The sequence below is a fragment of the Spermophilus citellus genome, assembly GCF_964194105.1.
Source record: "Spermophilus citellus genome assembly, chromosome: 1".
NCBI classification, from domain to species: domain Eukaryota; kingdom Metazoa; phylum Chordata; class Mammalia; order Rodentia; family Sciuridae; genus Spermophilus; species Spermophilus citellus.
The window spans coordinates 24,411,738-24,433,539 of record NC_138182.1 but is presented as its reverse complement, the minus strand read 5'-3'; the positions used below and the strand labels follow the sequence as shown (position 1 = coordinate 24,433,539).

The 21,802-nt window shown below is 35.4% G+C and overlaps 1 protein-coding gene across 4 annotated transcripts in view; it reads left to right on the top strand.

Annotated features, from left to right (window-relative positions):
* Positions 1–21,802, top strand: part of LNX2 (ligand of numb-protein X 2) — a 73,076-nt gene that overhangs the window by 33,130 nt on the left and 18,144 nt on the right. For 2 of the 4 annotated variants that reach the window (XM_081298134.1, XM_081298132.1), the window contains 4 exons: positions 3,508–3,656; positions 4,397–4,914; positions 18,022–18,281; positions 19,430–19,629. In XM_081298134.1, the coding sequence (XP_081154260.1) occupies positions 4,508–4,914; positions 18,022–18,281; positions 19,430–19,629 (867 nt within the window). In that variant the 5' untranslated portion in view covers positions 3,508–3,656; positions 4,397–4,507. The remainder of the gene's footprint in view (positions 1–3,507; positions 3,657–4,396; positions 4,915–18,021; positions 18,282–19,429; positions 19,630–21,802) is intronic. The other 2 variants (XM_081298131.1, XM_081298133.1) reach the window with 1 other exon arrangement.

Here is a 21,802-nt window from a genome sequence, read left to right as displayed (position 1 = left end):
TTTTCTTCAGGCTTCTGAAGATTAAAGGGAGTAATGCTTTATTCTATGTAAATTTGATGACAGTGTACAATATATTGATTACTTTGAAGAGCTACAAATAAATGCTCAAAGTTTTCTTGTATTTCTTTTATATAGTTTTGTATTTCTGGCTCAAATATGAGCTTAGGAAAAAAATTTTGTAGTGCATAGTAAGTGCAAGAAATAGGACACTATCTGTGCTCTCAAAGAAAAGAGGAAACATATAAGCAAATGTACAGCATGGAAGGTGCTGAAATAAAGGTGTGTGTGTGTGTGTGTGTGTGTGTGTGTGTGTGTGTGTGTGTGAAGAGCTGCAGGAGCCTAAGGGAGGGAGGTGCGCTGAGGGGGAGGAGTTTGCCAGAGGGATTGAGAGGGTGTTCTTCCACATATGGCACTGATAAGTCACAGCAATTACAGATGTCTAACCATACTTTTGTGGTAGCTCTTAGCTCATTATCTTTTTTTCTGAGCTGGATCTCCTAGGCTAGGGCCAGTGAGGACTCTTTAAATCTGAGTCAAAAGCAATATCAAGAGAAATTAACTGAATGCTATTTAGTTTGTATATTAGTTTGTATATTAATAGTGAACTGTAGTTCTTTCTGAAATCTTTGACGTACCAGGATATCTTGTCCCCTAAACCAGGAAGAGTGAACATGTTAATCATACCTGGGGTTAAGTAGTAAGCAGTGACTTATAACTTCCTTTCCATTACACTGGCTACTTTTCAATATATTATTTAAAATGTGTTGTAATAATTGAAGCCAGTTTAATAGGTTTTTTTCTTTACTACTCTTAGAGTATTGCTAAACAGATAATGTAGTTTGTAAAGACACATTATGCTACATTTTGTCTCTATATTTTGAGAAATGTTCAAGACTGAATGACTTGTATTTTAATATCTTAAACTATGCTCATAGATTCTATATGTAATAATTAAAACAAAAATTATACATAAACTTGGGCAGATAAGATAGATATTGATATATAATTTTGGTCACTTAAACTTACCAAGAATTAGAATATAGTTGTGCAATTGGTCATTCAACATTATTGAGCTTCTTTTTCTTCTATGGAAGGCCCAACTCTTAAAGTTCTTTATCTGTTTTCTGTTATTATAACAAAATACATGAGGCTGAACACTTTATTTTAAAAAGAGATTTATTTAGCTCACAGTTTTAAAGACTAAAAGTCCATCTGTTTGGCCTAGGGGTCAGCCCCCTCAAGCTGCATCACAGTATAGAAGAGAAAGGAAAAACAACTGCTTGCTGAAGAGTGACATGGTGAAATGGGATTCCAGAGAGAGTCAGGGCCAGGCTTACTCTTTTTAAGGCAATTCTTGTGGGAATTAGCAAGGGCCCTTGGAGAACTACTTTAATGCCTTCTGAGTATTGTACCCCAGTGACCTAGTCCCCTAACACTGGGCCCTACCTCCCAAAGACCACCACCTCAACACCTCCACACTAAGGACCAAGCTTCTAGTACCTGAGCCTTTGGGGGACACATGCAAACCAGGGCAAGCTCACAATTTAGAGACCCTACCAAAGGAGTAGTGTGAGGCAGTGCAGTGGACTTCACACAAAGCAGAAAGAAAATTATCTACCCAAAGAAAGAAAACCACAAAAAGAGAGAAAATGGTCTTCGTGGGACCAGGATGTCTTCCCCTATACAAAATTTACTTACGAGATACCTTTCCTCTTTGCTGTAATAATATCTAGAAGCAAGAAAGAAAGGGTTTTTTCTTCTCTCTCACTAATTTTGAGTTGTTTGGGCACATCATAAAATTTGTCAGAACTATTATTTCTTTAATAATAGTTAACATTTATATTGCATCTGTTATGTGTTGGGCATTGTTTTAATCGACACTTTTACTTTATATTGAGATAGGCACTGTTATTAACCCCACTTTTCACTGGAGAAGGAAACAGATCAAACATAAGATCACAAGGGTAGTAAGTGACCAAGCAAGGACTTTGCCCCTCAGACCAGTTCTGGGTCTGTGCTCTTACTTCTTGGCCGTAGGGCCTCACAGTTTAGTTTCTATTTAATGTTGTTTCATGGTAGCATAGAGGTATTTTGGGGGTGGAGATAATGCAATTATTTGGTATTTTAAATAAGAACATGTTAATTTTCCTCATGAAAAGATTTTGTGATAAAATAAAAATAAAGAACTAAAGTTAGAGATTTAGAAATAGCTAAAATAGTCTTAAGATAAATGCTTTCTTAGTCATTATGTGGGAGGCTAGAACTGCAGTGCATTTTCTTGAGGAAAAGAAAAATTAAACACTCAAAACAAAGCGAAGGATATGTGAACTTTCTTGCTAATTGTGAGGGAAACAAGAGTCTGTAGAAATTCGGTATTAGAATACTTAGTTTGAAGCAGTCCATCTCCTGAGATACATGATGTTTCTCTCCTTAATCTCATTCATATCTTGCACTTTGGGGTACTGGGGATTGAACAGGGGTACTTTATCTCTGAGTTTCAGTCTATCCTCAAACTTGACATCTTCCTGCCTCAGCCTCCTAAGTCAATGGGATTACAGGTGTACACCACTACACCTGGCTTACACTAACATTTTAAAAAGTCATAATGTTCAAAAGGGCAAAGAACAAATCCCATATAGGTTACCAAATAAAAGAAGGCTTGGCTCTCTCAATGTTAGTATTTAGACCACAGGCTATTTTACTAGGATAGCTTTAAAAATCATGATTTATCTAAGATCAGGTCAAACTGTTCTACCAGAATTTTTCCCAATCCCCTTAAAACTCATGACCATTCTTGTTACATCTGTTAAAATGTAATGTTTTAAAATAAGCACTCTAAATAAATAAAATAGTAAATATCTGTATGTGATTGGAGGAAAATTTAATTATTGAAATACAAACACTAGTAGAATCAATAGGTTATCTTACTCTTCCTGTCCTTGGGCAGGGATACTAAGTTTTCGAGTTCCCCTTTCCCATTGTATGTTCTTTGTCTGAGATGTTTTACCTGCTTCAGGTTTCCTGAGTGTTTTGTGCACCTTCTAACCCCTGTGACTTGTGAAAAAGTAACTGATGCTACTAGCTGATGCTATTGTCTTGCCCCAGATGCCCTTGTCCAGTTTTCCTCTCTGGTTAATGCTTCCTGTCACAACTCAGCAGTCTTTGTTTCTTCCTCTTTTAAAAGTATTTCCAGCCACAAAGCCAAATGGAATTAAATGCCAGTTCTCCTCATCTTTCCCACATTCATACAAGACCCTGTGTATCACTTTCTTTAGAGTACTTATTACACAGAATTTTAATAGCTGGTTTTCTTAACTGTCCTCTTCCTCTGCCGGGCTTCAGTGTTAAGCATATACTGGAGACTCTGTAAATACTTACAGAAAGGATATGAAGAGCTACTGCCTTTGGATTGGAAATGTATATATGTACACACACATATATATGTATATACATATATACATATATATACACACACATATATATGTATGTTTTTTTTTTTTGTATCAGGGATCGAATCTAATTTTTTAACCCTTGGTGCTTCGGCAGTAAGAAGTATGGAAGCCTTTATATGAGGGGAATGTTCCCTACTAGGCATGTACTAAACTGAAGGAGAATGTTCTGAGAGTCTTGTGCTGGCGAGAATATACACACTCCAAGTAAGCAAGACCTGATGAAAGTATGGAATAATGTGAAGTAGAATTGAAATTTACCATGTCTTATTTAATTGAATTACAGCAGATTTTTTTTCCATTTAATGGAATAAAATAGTATTTTACCTAACAGTTTGTACAGATGTTTATATGCTATGCAGATGTGTCTTTCTATAATCAGTTTTATATGAGGGAGAATATTGAAATCATGCTTTGAAGTTTTTTCCCACAGTGCAGAGCAAAAGGTCACTTTATTAACAAACTGAATTATCCTTAAGACTACATTTCAAACACACTATCTTTTGTGTAGTACCAAATCAGAAGTAAGAAGCCATGGCTGGGATGGCAAATATAAATGTATTACATAATATACCACAGAATGCACTGTTAGAATATTATGAAGATTAATTGACTTTAAAACTACCATTGGACAGTGAAATATTTGGGGATTTCAGTCAGTAAAACAAATTGATTATTTCTTATGTCATACCATATAACATGGTATCTTTGCTTTTAATCACAAGTTCTTTTTTCATCAACATCTTAATAGTGTGTAAGTAATTTTTGCCTATGAGGAAATTAATTTATTTTATAAATTATGAAATAATTATCTTTATCTTTATGGCTAATTTGTTACCTGATCTAAACTTTAATTTTGTACTAAAAATGTTAGTAATGCTATATTCACTGTTTTAAACCTATCTTGATTGATACTGATTACTTTTTTTTTTGTATTGTTTATCTAGAAAAACAGATTTTGGCTATAATCAGATACATCCCTGTCTATTCAAGGAATACCAAACCTCCAGAGGAAGTCTAATATATGAGGGTACAGAAACTGTATCATTTGATTCAAAATGGGAACAACAAGTGATGAGATGGTGTCAGTGGAACAGACTTCCTGTTCTTCCCTAAACCCCCTGTGTTTTGAGTGTGGCCAACAGCACTGGACAAGAGAAAACCACTTATATAATTACCAGGATGAAGTGGATGATGACCTCGTCTGCCATATTTGCCTTCAGCCTCTGTTGCAGCCACTAGACACGCCCTGTGGACATACATTCTGCTACAAGTGCCTCAGAAACTTTTTACAAGAGAAAGATTTCTGTCCATTGGACCGCAAAAGACTTCATTTCAAATTGTGTAAGAAATCTAGCATTCTAGTTCATAAACTTCTAGACAAATTATTAGTTTTATGTCCATTTTCTTCAGTGTGCCAAGATGTAATGCAACGCTGTGATCTGGAGGCACATCTTAAAAACAGGTAAGCCAGAAATAGGAAAGAAAGACAAACAATTAGGTTTTATAAAAAGATTGTTGAAGCAAATAAACAAAAAATTGGTTAAAAACAGACCAAGCACCAGTAAATAAATAGACAAATCTTAATACAGTAAGTTGCATGGGATAATATTTAACTTGATGATTTATCAAAAACATGAATATAGAAACTATAGTGAGAAGCTAGTTTTATACTTACTAATATTTTTATTACTATAATACAAAACAAATTCAAATGGGTGATAGCTATAAATGTAAATATGCTTTTATCTAGTTTATTATCCTAAGAAAATAATCCAAAGGAAGGAAAATTTATATAGAAGGGTATTTACTGCAATCTTGTGTATAGTTTGTTAAATTGTAGTCAAAATAATTACTTACAAGTAGAGAAGCATTAAAATTACAGTAGTGTATCAATCCAGTAGGATATTATACAACTAATAAAAATGGTAATTTTGTTGGAAAAATAAGTATGGAAATAAGGTGCATGATTTTATTTGCTAAGATCTTGTAGAGTCTATTCAGAGGCTAAACTGAACAAGAACTAGGAGTTGGAAAACAGGATTTTTTTTTTTTCTGATTAAAAAGCTTCTTGAGTGGTTAAGTAATTTAGTTAGCTGATTGGTGAATCTTTTTTTTAACTCATGGTTTTTCAAGATATTCAATAGTTTTTTAATTTTTTAAAATTCTAATTAGGTGTATGTAACAGCAGGATGCGTTTTGATTCATTTTATACAAATGCAGCACAACCTTTCACTTCTTTGGCTGTACATGATGTAGCATTGCACCATATGTGCAGTCATACGTGTACCTAGGGTAATGATGTCTATCTCATTCCACCATTTTTTCTGCCCCCATGCCCCTGCCCCCCATTATGGATTAGCGTTCACTTATCAGAGAGAACATCCGGCCTTTGGTTTTTTGGGATTGGCTTACTTTGCTTTGCATGATATTCTCCAACTCCATGCATTTACCTGCAAAGGCCACATTTTATTCTCTTTTAATGCTGAATAATATTTTATTGTGTATATGTATCACAGTTTCTTTATCCATTCATATTGAAGGGCATCTAGGTTGGTTCCACAGTTTAACTATTGTGAATTGAGCTGCTATAAACATTGATGTGGGCTGTAATATGCTGATTTTAAATCCTTTGGGTACAGACTGGGGAGTGGGATAGCTGGGTCAAATGGTGGCTCTATTCCAGATTTTCTAAGGAATCTCCATACTGCTTTCCTTAGTGGTTGCACCAGTTTGCAGTCCCACCAGCAATGTGTGAGTATGCCTTTTCCCCCCACATCCTCGTAATTAGTGAATCTTATAATTTGATTTCAATAAAAGATGATCTTTAAAATTATTTAAGCTATAGGAAGGATTAAAATATGAAAGAAAGAGAAGTCACTAGGTTTTATAAAAAGGTTTATAGGACCACATAAAATAACAGAAATAAATGTATTGATTTCTTAACTTCAAGGTAAGCCATTTGCACAGTTTGAATCTGTGGGTATCTTGATTGCTGTGAAAAAAACAATGCAAATACATCATATTGCATTTAGATATGAGTCTGGCAGGCAATGACTTGTCATTAAACCAATATAAAATCATAGAATTGAAGGAGATTATCTAATCTTACCCCCTCATATTACAAATGAGGAAACTGTCATAAAAATTTATAGCTAGTTTATGATGGAGTTAGACTTCAACTTTAGTATTTTTGTTTACCTTCTAATATGCCATGCTAACCCTATCACAGACAGATCATGTGCCCTACTATTATACATATCCATGAATATACAAGTTCATTCTGTTCCTAAGTGGTATTATAGTACTCATTAGAAATAATTAAGACATATGAGGAAAGAATGAAAAATAATGAGATGCTATTAAAATGTTAGAAATTATAGTGCATAAATAAATAAATAAATAAGAAGGATTAATGTAAATAAAACATAATTCCAATTTAAAAAAACGTTAGAAATGCTTAGGTTTACAGAGAAACTGCCTATATCTAAACTATGTTGCCTGAAAATGGAGGCCTAAAAAGAATAGGCTAAGGATTGGGGATTTAACTCAGTGGCAGTGTGCTTTCCTAGCATGTGCAAGAACCTGAGTTTGGTCATCGATCCTGAAAAAAAGAGAAAATAGGGTGGATAGACTTGAAAATGCATGTAGTTCAGTCTTAATTTTCCTGTGTGTCTTTTGTCACCAGTAGGCATTGAATCTGAACATAAGACTTCCTAGAATTTGGCACCAGGCTTTGGAATATGCTAATCTGGGTCAGGCCTCGTTATGGCTGTAGAATACTTTGAGCTTTTTATTTCTCTTCATAGATCTATTCTTAGGGTATAAGATTCTTTTGTGCCTTTTTTTTTGGGGGGGGGGAGCAGGTGTGCTAGTGCTAGGGATTGAATCCAGTGGCACTTAACCACTAGCCAACATCCCCAGCTCTCTTTTTATATTTTATTTAGAGACAGGTTCTCATTGAATTGCTTAGGGACTTGCTAAGTTGCTGAGGCTGACTTTGAACTCTCAATCCTCCTGCTCAGCCTCCCAAGCTGCTGGGATTGCAGGTGTATGCCACCATACCTAGCCTTTTGTGACCTTTTATCAATATTAATTATGGGATTTAGAGGAACCAAACAAAGTCTTAATTCAGAGAAGTGAGTTAAAAATTTCTTAGATTTTTAGGAATATTCATTGAACTAGCATGCATATAAGAATTTAATATAGAGTATTTTCTATTAAAACATTTATATGCTGGTTTTAAAAATTAGGAATTGCAAACTATCCTTTTTATTTATAAGTTGATAAACAATTACATCTTTTTGGACGTTCATTTTCCAGGTGTGCTTATTAATATTTAATATTATTCATTTCCAAGGTATCTTAAACCTAAATGTGAAAGATACAATGTAAAGGTGGATTGTTGGGAAAAGTGGTTATTTGCCTACTATAAACAGTACGTACAGAGTGATTACTAATACGAATATAAAATGTTAAATTATAAAAGTTAATAAGATTTTTGTATTCCATATGAACACAAATGATGACGATCTTGCCTTTCTCTGGTCTCAATTTAAAATGTTAAAATTCAAGTAGAAGTGTTTTATCTTCTAAAACTCAACTGTACATAATATAGTTTTTCATTCATTCATTCAACAGATATTGTGTACTGTGTGCTACACACTGTTCTGCAGACTACATAATCCTGGCAAGCTGATAGCAAGTTGGAATCTTCTGGGTTGCAGATTCCTTTAGGATTGTGATTGTGTCTTTACTAGGCTTTGGATTCATTTGCTCAAAAGTTGACACTCTTCTAATATTTATTCAATTCGGTTGTTAGCCTGTGCTCTGGTTATCCAATATTGGGAAACTAATCAGGCCAAATAGAGGGACATACAACAACAAGCATTTGATTCTTTGCACAGATTCTATGAGTTAGGAATTCAGACACGACACAGCAGAGATGGACTGTCAGTGCTGCATATCTAGGCCACATCTGGGAAAAGCATAAAGCCAGGGACTACAACAGTCAGAAATGGAGAGTCTCCTTCCAAGATGGCTTCTTTATTCGCATGTCTGTCTCCACGGTGGGGATTAATAGAAGCTTGGGCCCTGCTGGAGCGCCTACAGGTGGCCTTTCTGCATGGTGGCCTTGGAGTATTTAAAGTTTTTATGTAGTTGTTCAGAGTTCTTGTAAACAAGGCAGACATTTCAAGGCCTGGTATGATACAGCCTCAAGTCACCTGGCATCTCTTGTCTCTTTGTGGAAAACAGTGATAGAACCATGTAGACCCATCGGAAAAGACATTGACATCATCTTATGATGAGAAAAGGTAAAAAATGATTGCAGCTATATCTCAGATCAAAACAAATTAGTAAAAGAATGATGTGCTGAGGCATAGAATATGATTGTTATGACTGTGGTGTCTTTGTCCACAATCTTACTTGTGAGAAATAGGTAATTTTTGTCAGTAAGTTTCACTAAAATTCACAGAATTTGAACATCAGCAACAATAAGTCTCATAAAAGTCATGTCTATCATGTACCTTTTGTCCTTGAATATTTAGGGTTTGAAAACCTCTTAGTTATTGGTAGAAATAGAGCATTAGCAATAGTTTATATAAATTTGGTGATTTAAAGTATTAGATTGCCTTCCCTATTTGAAGACATTCTCTTAAGAAATATGTTTCAAGCACGGGCCAGTGGCGCAATGGATAACGCGTCTGACTACTGATCAGAAGAAATATGTTTCAGTTTGAGAAGAGCTGACATTTTCCTCCTACAGTTAAAAGTAAAATATTTAGGAAAAATGAATGTTTCTAAGTAAAAGTACTCTTAATGGATTACATATTAGTAAAACAATGAAGAATTTTAAAAAATGTAGGCAGTGTCTGGCTTTGAATGAAAAAACAAAGTCTTTAAGAAATATTCTATTTATTATACTAAATATGTAGCATTTTAATCATTACTTTGTTATATTCTGCCAAGCAACATCAATAATAAAGCATTCTTACCTCTTTTAGCCTATTCCTAACCCACCCTCAATAATTTAACATTTAAAGATGTAGTATTCTAAATGTTAGTTTTTTTGTTGTTGTTAAATTGTGCATTTGCATCCTATTTTTCTTTTTTATAATTTTTAAGAAGGAAAAGCCCATTTGGTGAATTAGAGAAGGTCTCAGCATAGAAAAAACTTATTAAAGGTTTTCTCTCTGACGTACCAGCTGACTATCGGGTATCTTTTTGCTTTCCCATGTCCTTTGAAGGACAAATAAGTTGATTTTTATGAAGCCCAGTTTATTTTTTGTTTGCTTGTGCTTTTGTGGTCATATGTAAGAAACCATTGGTTGGGCTGGGGTGGTGGCTCAGTGGTAGAGTGCTCGTCTAGCACGTGTGAAGCCCTGGGTTCGATCCTCATCACCACATAAAAATAAATAAACAAAATAAAGGTGTGTGTACAACTAAAAATTAAATATTAAAAAAAAAGAAAGCATTGGCTAATCCAAGGTTACAAGGATTTACACCCAAAAGTTTTATAAGCTTTTACATTTAGGTCTTTGATCTACTTTTAGTTAATTATTGTGGGAGAACATAATGTGTATTATTCAATCCTTTAAATTTTATTGAGACTTTTTTAATGGCCTACCTCATGGTCTATCCTGGTAAATTAAATGATTCCATGTGTTCTTGAAAAGAATATGTGTTCTGCTATTGATAGATGGAGTGTTCTGTAGATGTCTGATAGGTCTAGTTGTTTTATAATCTTATTAAAATCTGTTTATTCTTTTGTTCTTATATTTAATCGTTCTACCCATTATTGAAGCCTTCATTATGTTGAATTCTTTCTTCCTTAAATATTTGTTGTGTTTCTGGGCTCTGTTGTTTGGTGTGTTTATATTTATAATTGTTATATCTTCTTGATAGATCAGGCTTTTCTTTCATCATTATAAAATGTCCTTTGTCATTAAAAATTATTTTTTCTTCTAAAATCTATTTTGCTGAAACTAGTATGCCTTCCTATCCTCTTTTGGCTATTGTTTATGTTTGTTTGTTTGTTTTTCTTTCCATCTCTTACTTTTGGCCCATTTATGCTTTTGAATCTGAAGTGTGTCTCTTGTGGGTAGTACATAGTGAGATTGTGTTTGTTTTGTTTCTTTATCTCATTCTGCCAATGCCTGGCTTTTGAATGGAGTATTTACTCTAATCAAATCATCAATTTAATTACTCATAAAGTAGCATTTATGTCTGCCATTTTGCTATTTGTTATTGTCTTTCCCTGTTTCTTTATTCCTCTGTTCTGTTTCTGTGTTAGATTTTTTCTAGTACATCATTTTAATTCTCTTGTATTTCTTTCTTTCTTTGCTTGTTTGTTTTTGTACTGGGAATTGAACCCAGAGGTGCTTAACCACTGAGCCATATCCTAAACCTCTTATTTTTTATTTTGAGACAGGGTCTGAGTTGCTTAGAACCTAAGTTGCTGAGGCTGGCCTTGAATTTGCAATCCTCCTGTCTCAGCCTCCCAAGTTACTGGGATTACAGACATGAGTCACTGGGATTATAGGCATGCATCACTGCACCCAGCCCCTGGTTATTTTAACTAAAATTATTTTCTCAGTGGTTATCCTGGGATTACAATTAATGTGTTTGATTATAACAGCTTTATTCACAGAAACAGAACCAATAGGAGATTTCTTTTTTTTTTCCAGACAATTTTTTTTTTTAGTTGAAGTTGGCCACAATACTTTTATTTTATTTATTTATATGTGGTGCTGAGGATTGAACCCAAGGCCTCACATGTGATAGGTGAGCGCTCTACCACTCAGCCACAATCCCAGCCCCAGGAGATTTCTTAATGAAGAGTTGGCTCCCGTGATTATAGAGAGACTGAAAAGTCCCACAAGATGCTGTCTACTAGCTGGAGACTTGGGATAATCAGTGATGTAATTCAGTCTAAAGGTTTGAGAGCTAAAGGAGCCATGGTGTAAATCCCAGTTTTAGGCGTAAGAGAAGATGAGATGTCCCAAATCAAGCAGTGAGAGAGGGGAAAAGGGACTATGTTGTCTTTCCTCTCCTTTTTCTCTGTACAGATCCTCAATGGATTGAATGATACCCAACCATATTGTAGAGAGGTCTTTCCCTTATACTTTACTGAGTTCACTGAGCACTACCCTCATTGAGACCCACCCTCACAGACACACCCAGAAACAATGTTCAGTTTGGGCACTTACTTCATGACCCATTCATATTGATAAAATTATCTATCAGCACTGGGTATACAGAAACTTTGCGTAATCACACACTGCTTCACAGCGTTTCAGTTAATAACAGACTGTGCATATGGCAGTGTTCTCATAAGATTATAATGGAACTGAAAAATTCCTATTGTCTAGTAATGTCATAGCTAATGTAACACTGATGTAACGTATCACCATGTGTTTATGGTGATGCTCATGTAAACAGACCTACTGTGCTTCCAATCTTATAAAAGTATAACAGGTACAGTTATGTAGAGAACATAATATTTAATAATGACTGTTACTGCTTTGCGTCTTTACTTTTTATCATACCTTCTACTTATTAAAACATATTTTATTGTTAAACAGTATTCTGTGTTATGCCACCAGCAGCCTCATATATCTTGTTTGCCAAGTCTCAAGCACATCAAAAGGCTACCTTAAGTAATTGACCTGGACCACATAGAGTTGTTGAGTGCACTCTGCAGTACTTAATGGTGCATTTCTCAGAACATTTCCCCATTAGTAATGATGCATAACAGTATGTACTTTTGTTTTCTCCTCCTCTTTCCTGCTGTTACTATTATGAAAACTTCATCTTTGTGTATTATGTACCCACCAACAAAGAATTCTAATTGTTGTTTTGTATAGTTGTCTTTAGAGCAGATAGGAAAAAAATATTATAAACAACAACAAAAAAAAGGAAGATATGCTATCTTTTTATATTTATCCACCTTTCCTGGAACTCTTTATTTCTTCATGTGTATTTGAGTTACTGTCTGGTGTCCTTTCAGGTAAGCCTGAAGGACTCCTTTTAGTATTTCTTAGAGGGCAGGTCTGCTAGCAACAAGCTCTTTGTTTTTAGTTTATGTGGTAATGTCTTAAGCTGGTTTTTGTTTTGAAGGATAATTCTACTGGATATAGATATTCTCTTGTGCTTTCCATTTTAATTTTTTTTTAAATTTTTAAATTTTAAAACTTTGACTGTTATCCATGGCTGGCCTTTTAGCCTCTATGTTTTCTGAAAAGAAATCATCAGGATCTTATGAGGATCTTTTCCATGTGATAAGTTGTTTCTCTTCCTGCTCTGAGGATTCCTTTTCTTTGTTTTTTATCTGTTTGATTATGATGTGTCTATGTATGGAACTCACTGCTAGTTTTCTTACTTGGACTTTGTTGATCCTCTTAGATGTAGAAATGAATGTGTTGTTTTTTTTTTTAATCAACTTTGGTTTTGATTATTTCTTCAAATACTCTTTCTGCTCCTCCTTCTTTTTTCTGCTTCTCATAGTACCCCACAGGGCCCTACTCCTTCCCCCCACCACCACCATTTTTCTTTCTGTGTTGTTCTTTTTTTGTTTTCTCCCTCATTTTTCTTTCTGTGTCTCAGATTGATAATCTTAGTTAACCTATCTTCAAATCTGCTCTTTCTTTTCATGTCTGTTCTCTAGTGAATTTCTTGTTTATTGTACTTTTTATCACTAGAATTTCAATTTAGTTTTTTATTATGCTTTCATTTTAATTGACACTTTCTTTTTGGTGAGACATAATTCTCATATTTTCTTTTAGTTTTTTATATATGGTTTTCTTTAGTTCTTGAATATTTTCAAAATAGCTGATTTAAGTCATCGTTTATAAATATAATGTTTGGGCTTCCTTAGGGACGGTTTCTATTGTTGCTCTTTTCCTGTGTGTGGACCATACTTACTTGTTTCTTTGCATTTCTCTTAATTATATTTTGAACTTCTGGGCAATTTAAATTATATAATGTGGCAACTCTGGAAATTAGATTCTCTCCCCTTTTCAGGATTTATTATTGCTTTTGTTATTGTTATTTGTTCCGTGACTTCTATGAAGTAATCCTTTTTAATCTTATTCACTGGTCAGCTAATGATTGGACAGACTTTCATAAATGCCTGGATGCAATAAATCTCAACATCTTCCCGAGGTCTCTGTACGTGATGGGGAATGCTGTGCCTTCACCACTCTGAGCAGTTGACAGCTCTGCCTGAGTTTTCATACTCTGCTTTCACAGAGCTTCATCATCAACCCAAAGTGAGCTCAGGTCTTCTTTTATCTTTCCTGTGTGTATACACAGCCCTTGAACCCCTGAAGACATTTCATTCCCTAGTTTTTCTTTTTAAGTTTTTCTTTTCAACTTTTGCTTTCCTCCCACAGGCAGTCACAATCTTAAGCAACTGTATGTGATTCACCCCTTCCCTCCAACAAATGCCCCCAGCAAAAAGACTATTTGTACTGAGCAATCTCTAAGTCAGATAGAGACAGCCTTCTGAGTGGAGGCCTCCAGGGAACCAACAGGTCATTTAATGACAGTTTTCTGAGCATGGGGCTTTGGAGGCACTCCAGTTGGCTCCTCTAATGACTGTGAGACTCCTGATTTTCAGTATGAAGAGACTGTTACTTTTCCAGTAATGCAGCTGAGGAGATGGGGATAGCAATAGGACTTGTCCGGTTGCCACAAAGCTCCCTGTTCAGATTGAGAATCAGCCATTTTCCTTAAATAAATCCTTTCTGAATTACTCCAATTCTTTGACTAGAGTTCAGAAATAATTGGTTCTGATGATTTCTTCCAGTCTTCACATTGCTTTTGTGGAAAAGAGGCTTTTTAGATATCCTGATGCACTGTTTTCACCAATATCAGTTGATTTGGAGTTTTGCATAGTTTATAACTTTTTATCATTTTTCTTGGTTCTAGGATGTTCACATTCTTTCAGTTCCATTACTTTCCAGACATTGTGTGGCACTTAGCATGTGTTGCTTTATTTTACTGGTATATTACCACTACTGTTATCCCACTATTAATACTACTGATAATAATATAGTGTGTTCTTTTAAACCATATGTTTCCTAATATGAATTTGCTCATATACAGTTTTTATCAGGGAATATGTTGTTGTAGCACAAATCAAGTGGGAATAGACATGACCTTCATTAAGAGAAGAAAAAATATCCCTCAGTTTGACACTTGGCTTCTGCAAGAGCCCTTTGATTTTATTTTAAGAAAATTAAAATACACACTTTCATCTAGAGACCCCGCCCTGTGGAGGTACAGACCTCAGCCTCTGGCAGTTTGTGCTGGACATAGCCTCAGACTCCATGTGCACTGGTGTTCTCAGCACATGCCTACCCTGTTCTAATAAAACATTGTACACATTTCTATATTCGTTTTTAATATCCCTATACTACTCTACTACATTCAGTTACCTGCTTGAATAAACCAAGCTGCCTGCTCTATTCCCATCGTTTGTGTTAGTGTTAAGGGCTCTGTTTCCAAAACTACATAGGTTTTTGGTTTTGTTTGCTTTTTTATTTATTAATTTTTAACAACTACTATGGCCCTTCTAGCTCTTACATCTATTATTATTTCTAGGAAAGTTTGTAGAACAAATTTGATTTGAGACTGGGGGGCATGTGATAGGAAGGAAAGAGCAGAAACCTTTGAAATATGATTATATTTGGATTGGGGCTCTGCAATAAAATAGCTATGTGATGTTGGCATAGTTAAGTCTCAAGTGTTCCATTTATAAATGGAGATAGTAAAGTGGTTGTGAGGCAAATAATGTGTATAGGAGTTGTTACTTTGTCTTTCAGTTGCAAGTGATTACAAATTTGATAGTTCTGAGTTGTTGGTCATGAGCTTTTCTGTCAGATCAATTTGTTCCGTAACAGTTTTTTAAAATAAGTTTATTGTGGTATATTTCACATATTATAAAACTCACCTTTATAAAGTGTACAGTTTTAGTATATTCATCACAATATAATTTTTAGAACATTTCAATACAACCAAAAAGAAACACCAGGCCTGTTAGCAGCCATTTCCATATGCTCAGGTTTTGAATGGACTATCCTAACCCTCTTTTTCCTTTAAATTGTTCAATTTTCAGTGTCTAGTTTGCTTAGAATGCCTGTTATATTAACAAAAATGTTTATATTATACTCTGGGCTTTTGTCCTCATTGCCAAGAGTTTCTTTTCTCATGTCACCATGACCTGTGTTAGCTTTCTGTTGCTATGACAAAATACCTGAGATAATAAACTTAAAAGGAAGAAAGGTTTATTTTAACTTGTAGTTTCAAAGGTTTCAGTCTGTGGTCACTTTGGCCCTATCACTTTGGGCCTGTGGTGGCATAGTACATCATAGTGGGGAGTGTGTGGAAGAGGAGGCCTGTTCGTGTCATTGTGGCGGACAAGCAAAGAGAGGAAAGGGGACAGGATCCCAATATCCCCTTCAAGGATATGCCTTCTAATGACCTATTTTTCTCCCACTAAGCCCTGTCTCACAAAGGTTCGCCACTTCCCTGTAGTGCCGTTGCTGGGAACCAAGGCTTTACATGAGCTTTTGGATGATATTTCAGATTCAAAATAGAGCACCTTTGAAATACGACCTGAGTTTTTCCCAAATCAGACTGAAAGCTCCTTATTTGCCCCTGTTGTGGCGATTGCCTTGTTGGCCACTTTGCCAGTACTCTGCCTCCCTTAGTCAGGTGTGGAGTTTCCTCTTCCCATCTTCTGTCTGTGGTTCTGTCTCCGTCTGCTCAGCTGACCCATCTTGTCTGACTCTGGGTGTTCCCAAAAGTCCTGTCTGTGGCATTCTTCCTCTAATGCTGGGTGAGGTCATCTTTCCGTGTTTTTAAATGATATCCTTTTTAATATCTTTCCTGTTCCTGTCAGTAATTTCCTGTTCTTGTTAGCAATTTGCTGTCCCATTGGGAATGTAAGTATGCCTGTTTCTTCACCTCTCCAACAATTTTGGGTTTACCTTTTTGAAATTTTGTTTTTAGTGTGTTTTTAGATATGCCATAATTATTTGGTGTGCGGATAACTTAGGATTGTTGGCTAAGCCAATTCCCAGATGTTCACATTCTGTTTATATTTTTTATTTCCTGTTTCTGGTCTGTTTTTTTCCTCTGAGTACTAGCTTTTGCCCATGTGGATATTTGTCTATGATATATTTTGGAAATTAAATCTTAACCTATTTTTTTCAGTCAATATTTTTATAGTCCAGTTTTTGCCTCAAGTTTTTTTGGGGAGAGGAGGGTAAAATATTTTAAAAATATATTTCGAATTAAATCTGCTTATCTGACAAAAGTAGTGTTTTCCATGATCTAATTTCAGAAGCGGTTGTCAGGTCCTTGCAGGAACAATGCAGAGAAGAAAATCAATTATCCTCCTTATTAACAAGATATAGAGAAAACAAGAAACAAGAGAAAAGTGAATAAAAGGAAGTTCATAGCGGGCCTTTTCAAGAACTTGAAATACAAAATTTAAAATAAATCTTTAGTCCTCAAGGGAAAACATTACTTTTATAGTTAAGGAGTAGCTTTTAGTTTTATTTAATCCTGTGTTTTGTTAGAAATATGGGAATTTTTAAAATATTATTATTAAATGAAGGTCTGCAGCCTTAGTATACAGTCTAGGACCATCTCCTTTCCCAGAGGGGGCTCTCGTTCACTAATTTGCATCTTCCACTCTTTATACTGGGCATTGTTGGTCATGACATCCAACTAGGTGTCCAATTAAAGGAATATCATTTCTAATAGGTTATATAAAGCCTTTATTTAAATGTTTTGAGTTTAAATAAGGGTCCATCTGACCTTTCTGTTTGCGTAAATAAGTAAAAATAAGTGCGTTAACAGTTCTTATTTCTTGGTATTATGTAAGTTTCCCAAATAATTGAAGTACATTCTTCAGCTCACATAGCTTATCTGTAATGCCAATTTTGCAAACCTAGTTTTACTGACTAGGAGATATCTCTTTATCTCCCTTCATGTCTATCATAGTTATTTGGGCCTTTGCTGTGCCTTGCTTTGAGTTGTAAAGCTTCAGGTGCATTAGTACCCACTAATTAATGGGTGTGTAATGTAACTGTGGAGAGTAGAGTGGCCTCGAGGCACACTGAGCATCTTAAGTTGGGACACCCCTCCAGGCAGAGACTGATGATCCATTCCTCTGCTTGAGACAACTTGCCTGTGAAAGGGATCATATGATCAGATTCTTGGGGTCAGTCCTGCAACGCAGACATTATTGAGTGTTTTCTGATGACTAATGTATACCTGAAAATGGTTTTCCACTGAAGTATTTTTTGAGATTGATATCAAACCACTGTTAATGCCAATGCCATTTATTTGTAATTTGCCTGCTATGTGGAGTGTAAGAACTTATTTTGAGAAGAGATCAGGATCAGAATTATGTACCACTTGTGTGGTATTTCTAGGATCTTTTTGAAAGGAAGCCTCTGCGGTTCCTTTGTTCAAGAAAAAACTAGTAATCCACCCATCCCTCTCCCCTTTTGTTTTCTTTTCAAATCATCTGGAAACCACCTAATACTCTTTCTAGGTGTCCTGGAGCTTCTCATTGGAGAGTTGCCTTAGAGAGAAGGAAAACTAGTAAAACTCAGACAGAGATTGAGAATGAAAATGGATCCACTATAATAGATCCTTCAGGTACTTTATCTCTAGAAACAGACTGTTTGGGGATGGGGACAGGCACAGGCACAGTGCCCCCTGAGCGGAATTCAACACCTGCATCTCTTCCCACTTGGACTGAAGAGCCTGGCTTGGACAACCCTGCCTTCGAAGAGAGCACCGGAGCTGACAGTACGTGCAGTTTATCTCTTCGTGTACTTCTCTCTCTCTTGCCTTCTTTCCCACTACTCTTCCAATACTTTGTCCTCTTTAAAAATATCACTTTGAGATTAATTCACATACCACATCATGCACCCTTTTCAGTGTACAGTTCTAGCAATTTGCATTTTAGAAATAAAACATGAGTCTTACCCTGGAGGAAGGTGAACCTTCCCCATCCCTTTTCTCTAGTAATCCACAAATTCACTGGTCATTCACACAGTTCTTATTATTCATGTGTATGTGTTCAGAAACTTGTTTGTCTCTTGACATAAGAAATCAACAATATCAAGAACAAAACAAAAATGTTAGCTGATAACAACTGCTTATTCTATGTCAGGCACTATATTGATTACTTTCTATTTAATTAATTAAATGCTTAAACATCATTAGAAGATTAAGATTAAAAGGGAAAGCTTATATAGCCACTAGGTAGCTGGGGATTTGATATCTGACTTCAAGAACATGCTTCTAATCATCATTCACCTCTGGAGCTAACCACAACTCTATCTGTACACCCCACCAGGAAATAAACGGAAAGCCTGCAGTTCTAGATCTTAGGCAGTCCTCTGCAGTTAGCCTTACGTATTTTACTTCTAAAAATAATTTTCTCTTACAAACTACAAATTTTACTGCATACTTAAATTTTTCTGGCTATAGCTGTGGACCCTTTTCATCTCCTAAGACTCAAGATCTGCCTCTTTCTTAGGAGCTTGATAAGGCAAATTTCTTAACACCTGAGGGCTTATTTACTACAGAATTAGGGTTTTCTTTTTTCACTGCCTTGAACTATTTACACTGCTTCATGGCCTAGACTTTCTCTTCTCTTATTAGTCATGGCAAGATGATTTATGTTAATGTTTCTTCATCAGATCATTCTTGTCAGCCCTAGTGATCTGATATGCAGTAGTTATTTGTTGATTATTTGCTGATCACCTTTGGAAAGAGGAAATTTTAGATAATGTTAACATAGATTTCGTTTGTCATTACATTTCTTATCCAGTGGCATTGCTTAATTAATCATCTACACAATAACATGAGAAGCCTTATTGACCTGAAAAGAATCAGAATATAAAACATTTTTTTCTTTGTTTTTTCTTCTCTCATTTTCAACTTGGCAGCTGCACAACAGCCACTTAGTTTACCAGAAGGAGAAGTTACCACCATTGAAATTCACCGGTCCAATCCATACATTCAGTTAGGAATTAGCATTGTGGGTGGCAATGAAACGCCACTAATTAACATTGTCATCCAGGAAGTCTACCGGGATGGGATTATTGCCAGAGATGGGAGACTCCTTGCTGGAGACCAGATTCTTCAGGTATCAGTTTTAGTTTTTTTCTGTTAACTTGGGCCTTTTTGTTCTTGTAAGTTTAAAACTTAGAAAATTATGATATTATGGAAACTGATAGAAAAGTTTTTCTATTTTCATGTGCAAAGCAGATCAGAGTTTATCTTTAATTTTTCCTATATCCCCATATACTTTTACATATATATATATATATACACACAGTACCAGGCTCTCTGGGCATGCTAGGTTCTTCCTGGCTTAGGCTTCATGACTGACTAGTCCAGGGTGACCTTTACCCAGGCTGAGAAGATTTTCTTATCCATTGGCATTTCCCACACCCAGTTTTCCCATCCGTCTCTTACTTTTATGTCTGTTTTATCTTTCTGTATATTGATTACTGACTGTAGTCAGAACCACAAAACATTAGTTACTTTTTTTTTTTTTTTTTGGTGGTATAGGGAATTGAACCCAGGGCCCATGCATGCTAAGAAAGTGCTTTGTCATTGAACGATACTACCCCAGCCCAACTTACTTATAATTTATATCACAGAAATTTAAGACAGAGTTCAGAAATTTTAGTCATCTCTTACTGACTCCCATATACACTCTAAGAATTCTAATTGCATTTTTAATAACCCCTGATACAACTCTTTCTATTGTTCCAGAAGATTATTTTTAAGAAGAAACAAGTATTCCCAAAAAAACAATTAGCATAGACAAGATAATTTATTGGAGGGCATATTGAAACTTCAGAGATAGGAATAGTAAGAATTCTCTATACAATTGGAATTTATATGAAGACTGGTCTGGACATTTGAATCAGTGTGATGATATTTAAAGCTCAAAAAATGGAAAAATTTCTGGAAAGATGAAATAAATACTCATGAACAAGAAAATCTGTCTCTTAAGAATCAAGTGCAAGGACTTTTCCTTCTTTAGATTTGTTGTTGAGTCTAGCACCATGATCTTCAGATACCTACCTCGTACTTCCATTTGCTCTGGTGTAGGCTTCACTATTTCATATCTGATTAGTAGAATACCCTACACACACCCACACCCACAGTGGTGCTTTGGAGCCCATAAGTGAAGCTACCCACTTTGTCCAGAAGTGGAGAAGTAAAACTCTTGTGGTCATTGAGAAGTGAAACTCTTGTGGGATGGGGCTATAGCTCAGTGATAGAGTACAAGGCCTGGGTTGAACCCCTAGTACTGCAAAAAGAAATAAGTAAAAACCCTTTTTGAATGTTTTTTTCCCCCTGTTTGGTTTTTTGTTGATGTTATTTTCTACTTCATATAAGCTGGATATGGGTAAACCAATTTGAAAATGCCCAAGAAGTAGTAAGATTATTTGCAGACCAGAGAGCTAAGCTATAGTTTTATTTAAGCAAACCATGTGCAGCTAACAGTGGGTGACTTTGTTTCCCCCATATTGAAATAGATATAGACAAAGAGAGAAAGATACATATACATACATTTATGTTACTTTATTAAAAGCCTCTTTGCAAAGGAGGACCATATGCTCTCAAGATCTTTTGCTGCTATTCACAAATTTATAGTTTTTGAAGAACAGCTTTTATAAGCTTTATCAATATCATTATTAAATATAATATAACTTTTAGAACATTAGTAAGAATAAGTATTTTAGTTTGACAAAAATCATTGATGATTTAGGTGTTTCCAGCTTTGAAGGAAAATAATTAGTCGTGTATTAATCACTTTGCTTAAAACACGCACGCGCGTGCACACACACACGCACACACACACACACTCTTAACCCAGAAATGTGGTAGTTTACTTTGCTGATGATGTTTTACAAAATCTAGAAGGAGCATTTAATTTGGTCTGTCTGTTCTCTGAATTTCAACTGACATCCAGTTGTAGGATATTTCTCAGTCTATTTCACAAAATATGAGACAGCATGTTTGCATGTGGCTGGAAAAAATAGTTGGATTTCAGCCAGATGTTTTGTAAAGTCCTTTGTGATATGACCAAATTTGAGATGTGAACCTAGAAATAGGTAGCTTTTAGCTGATGAGTCCATTTCAGCCTAGTTTTGCAGAAACTACCTTAAAGTTCTGGTCTTGACCCATATTAGTCAACATTTCTATTAGTCTTGGATCACCACTACTAAGTGCCTATATGTTGCAGACTTGGGGAGAAGTTTATATGTGACAGCTATCAATTTGATGACTGAAGTTTAAAA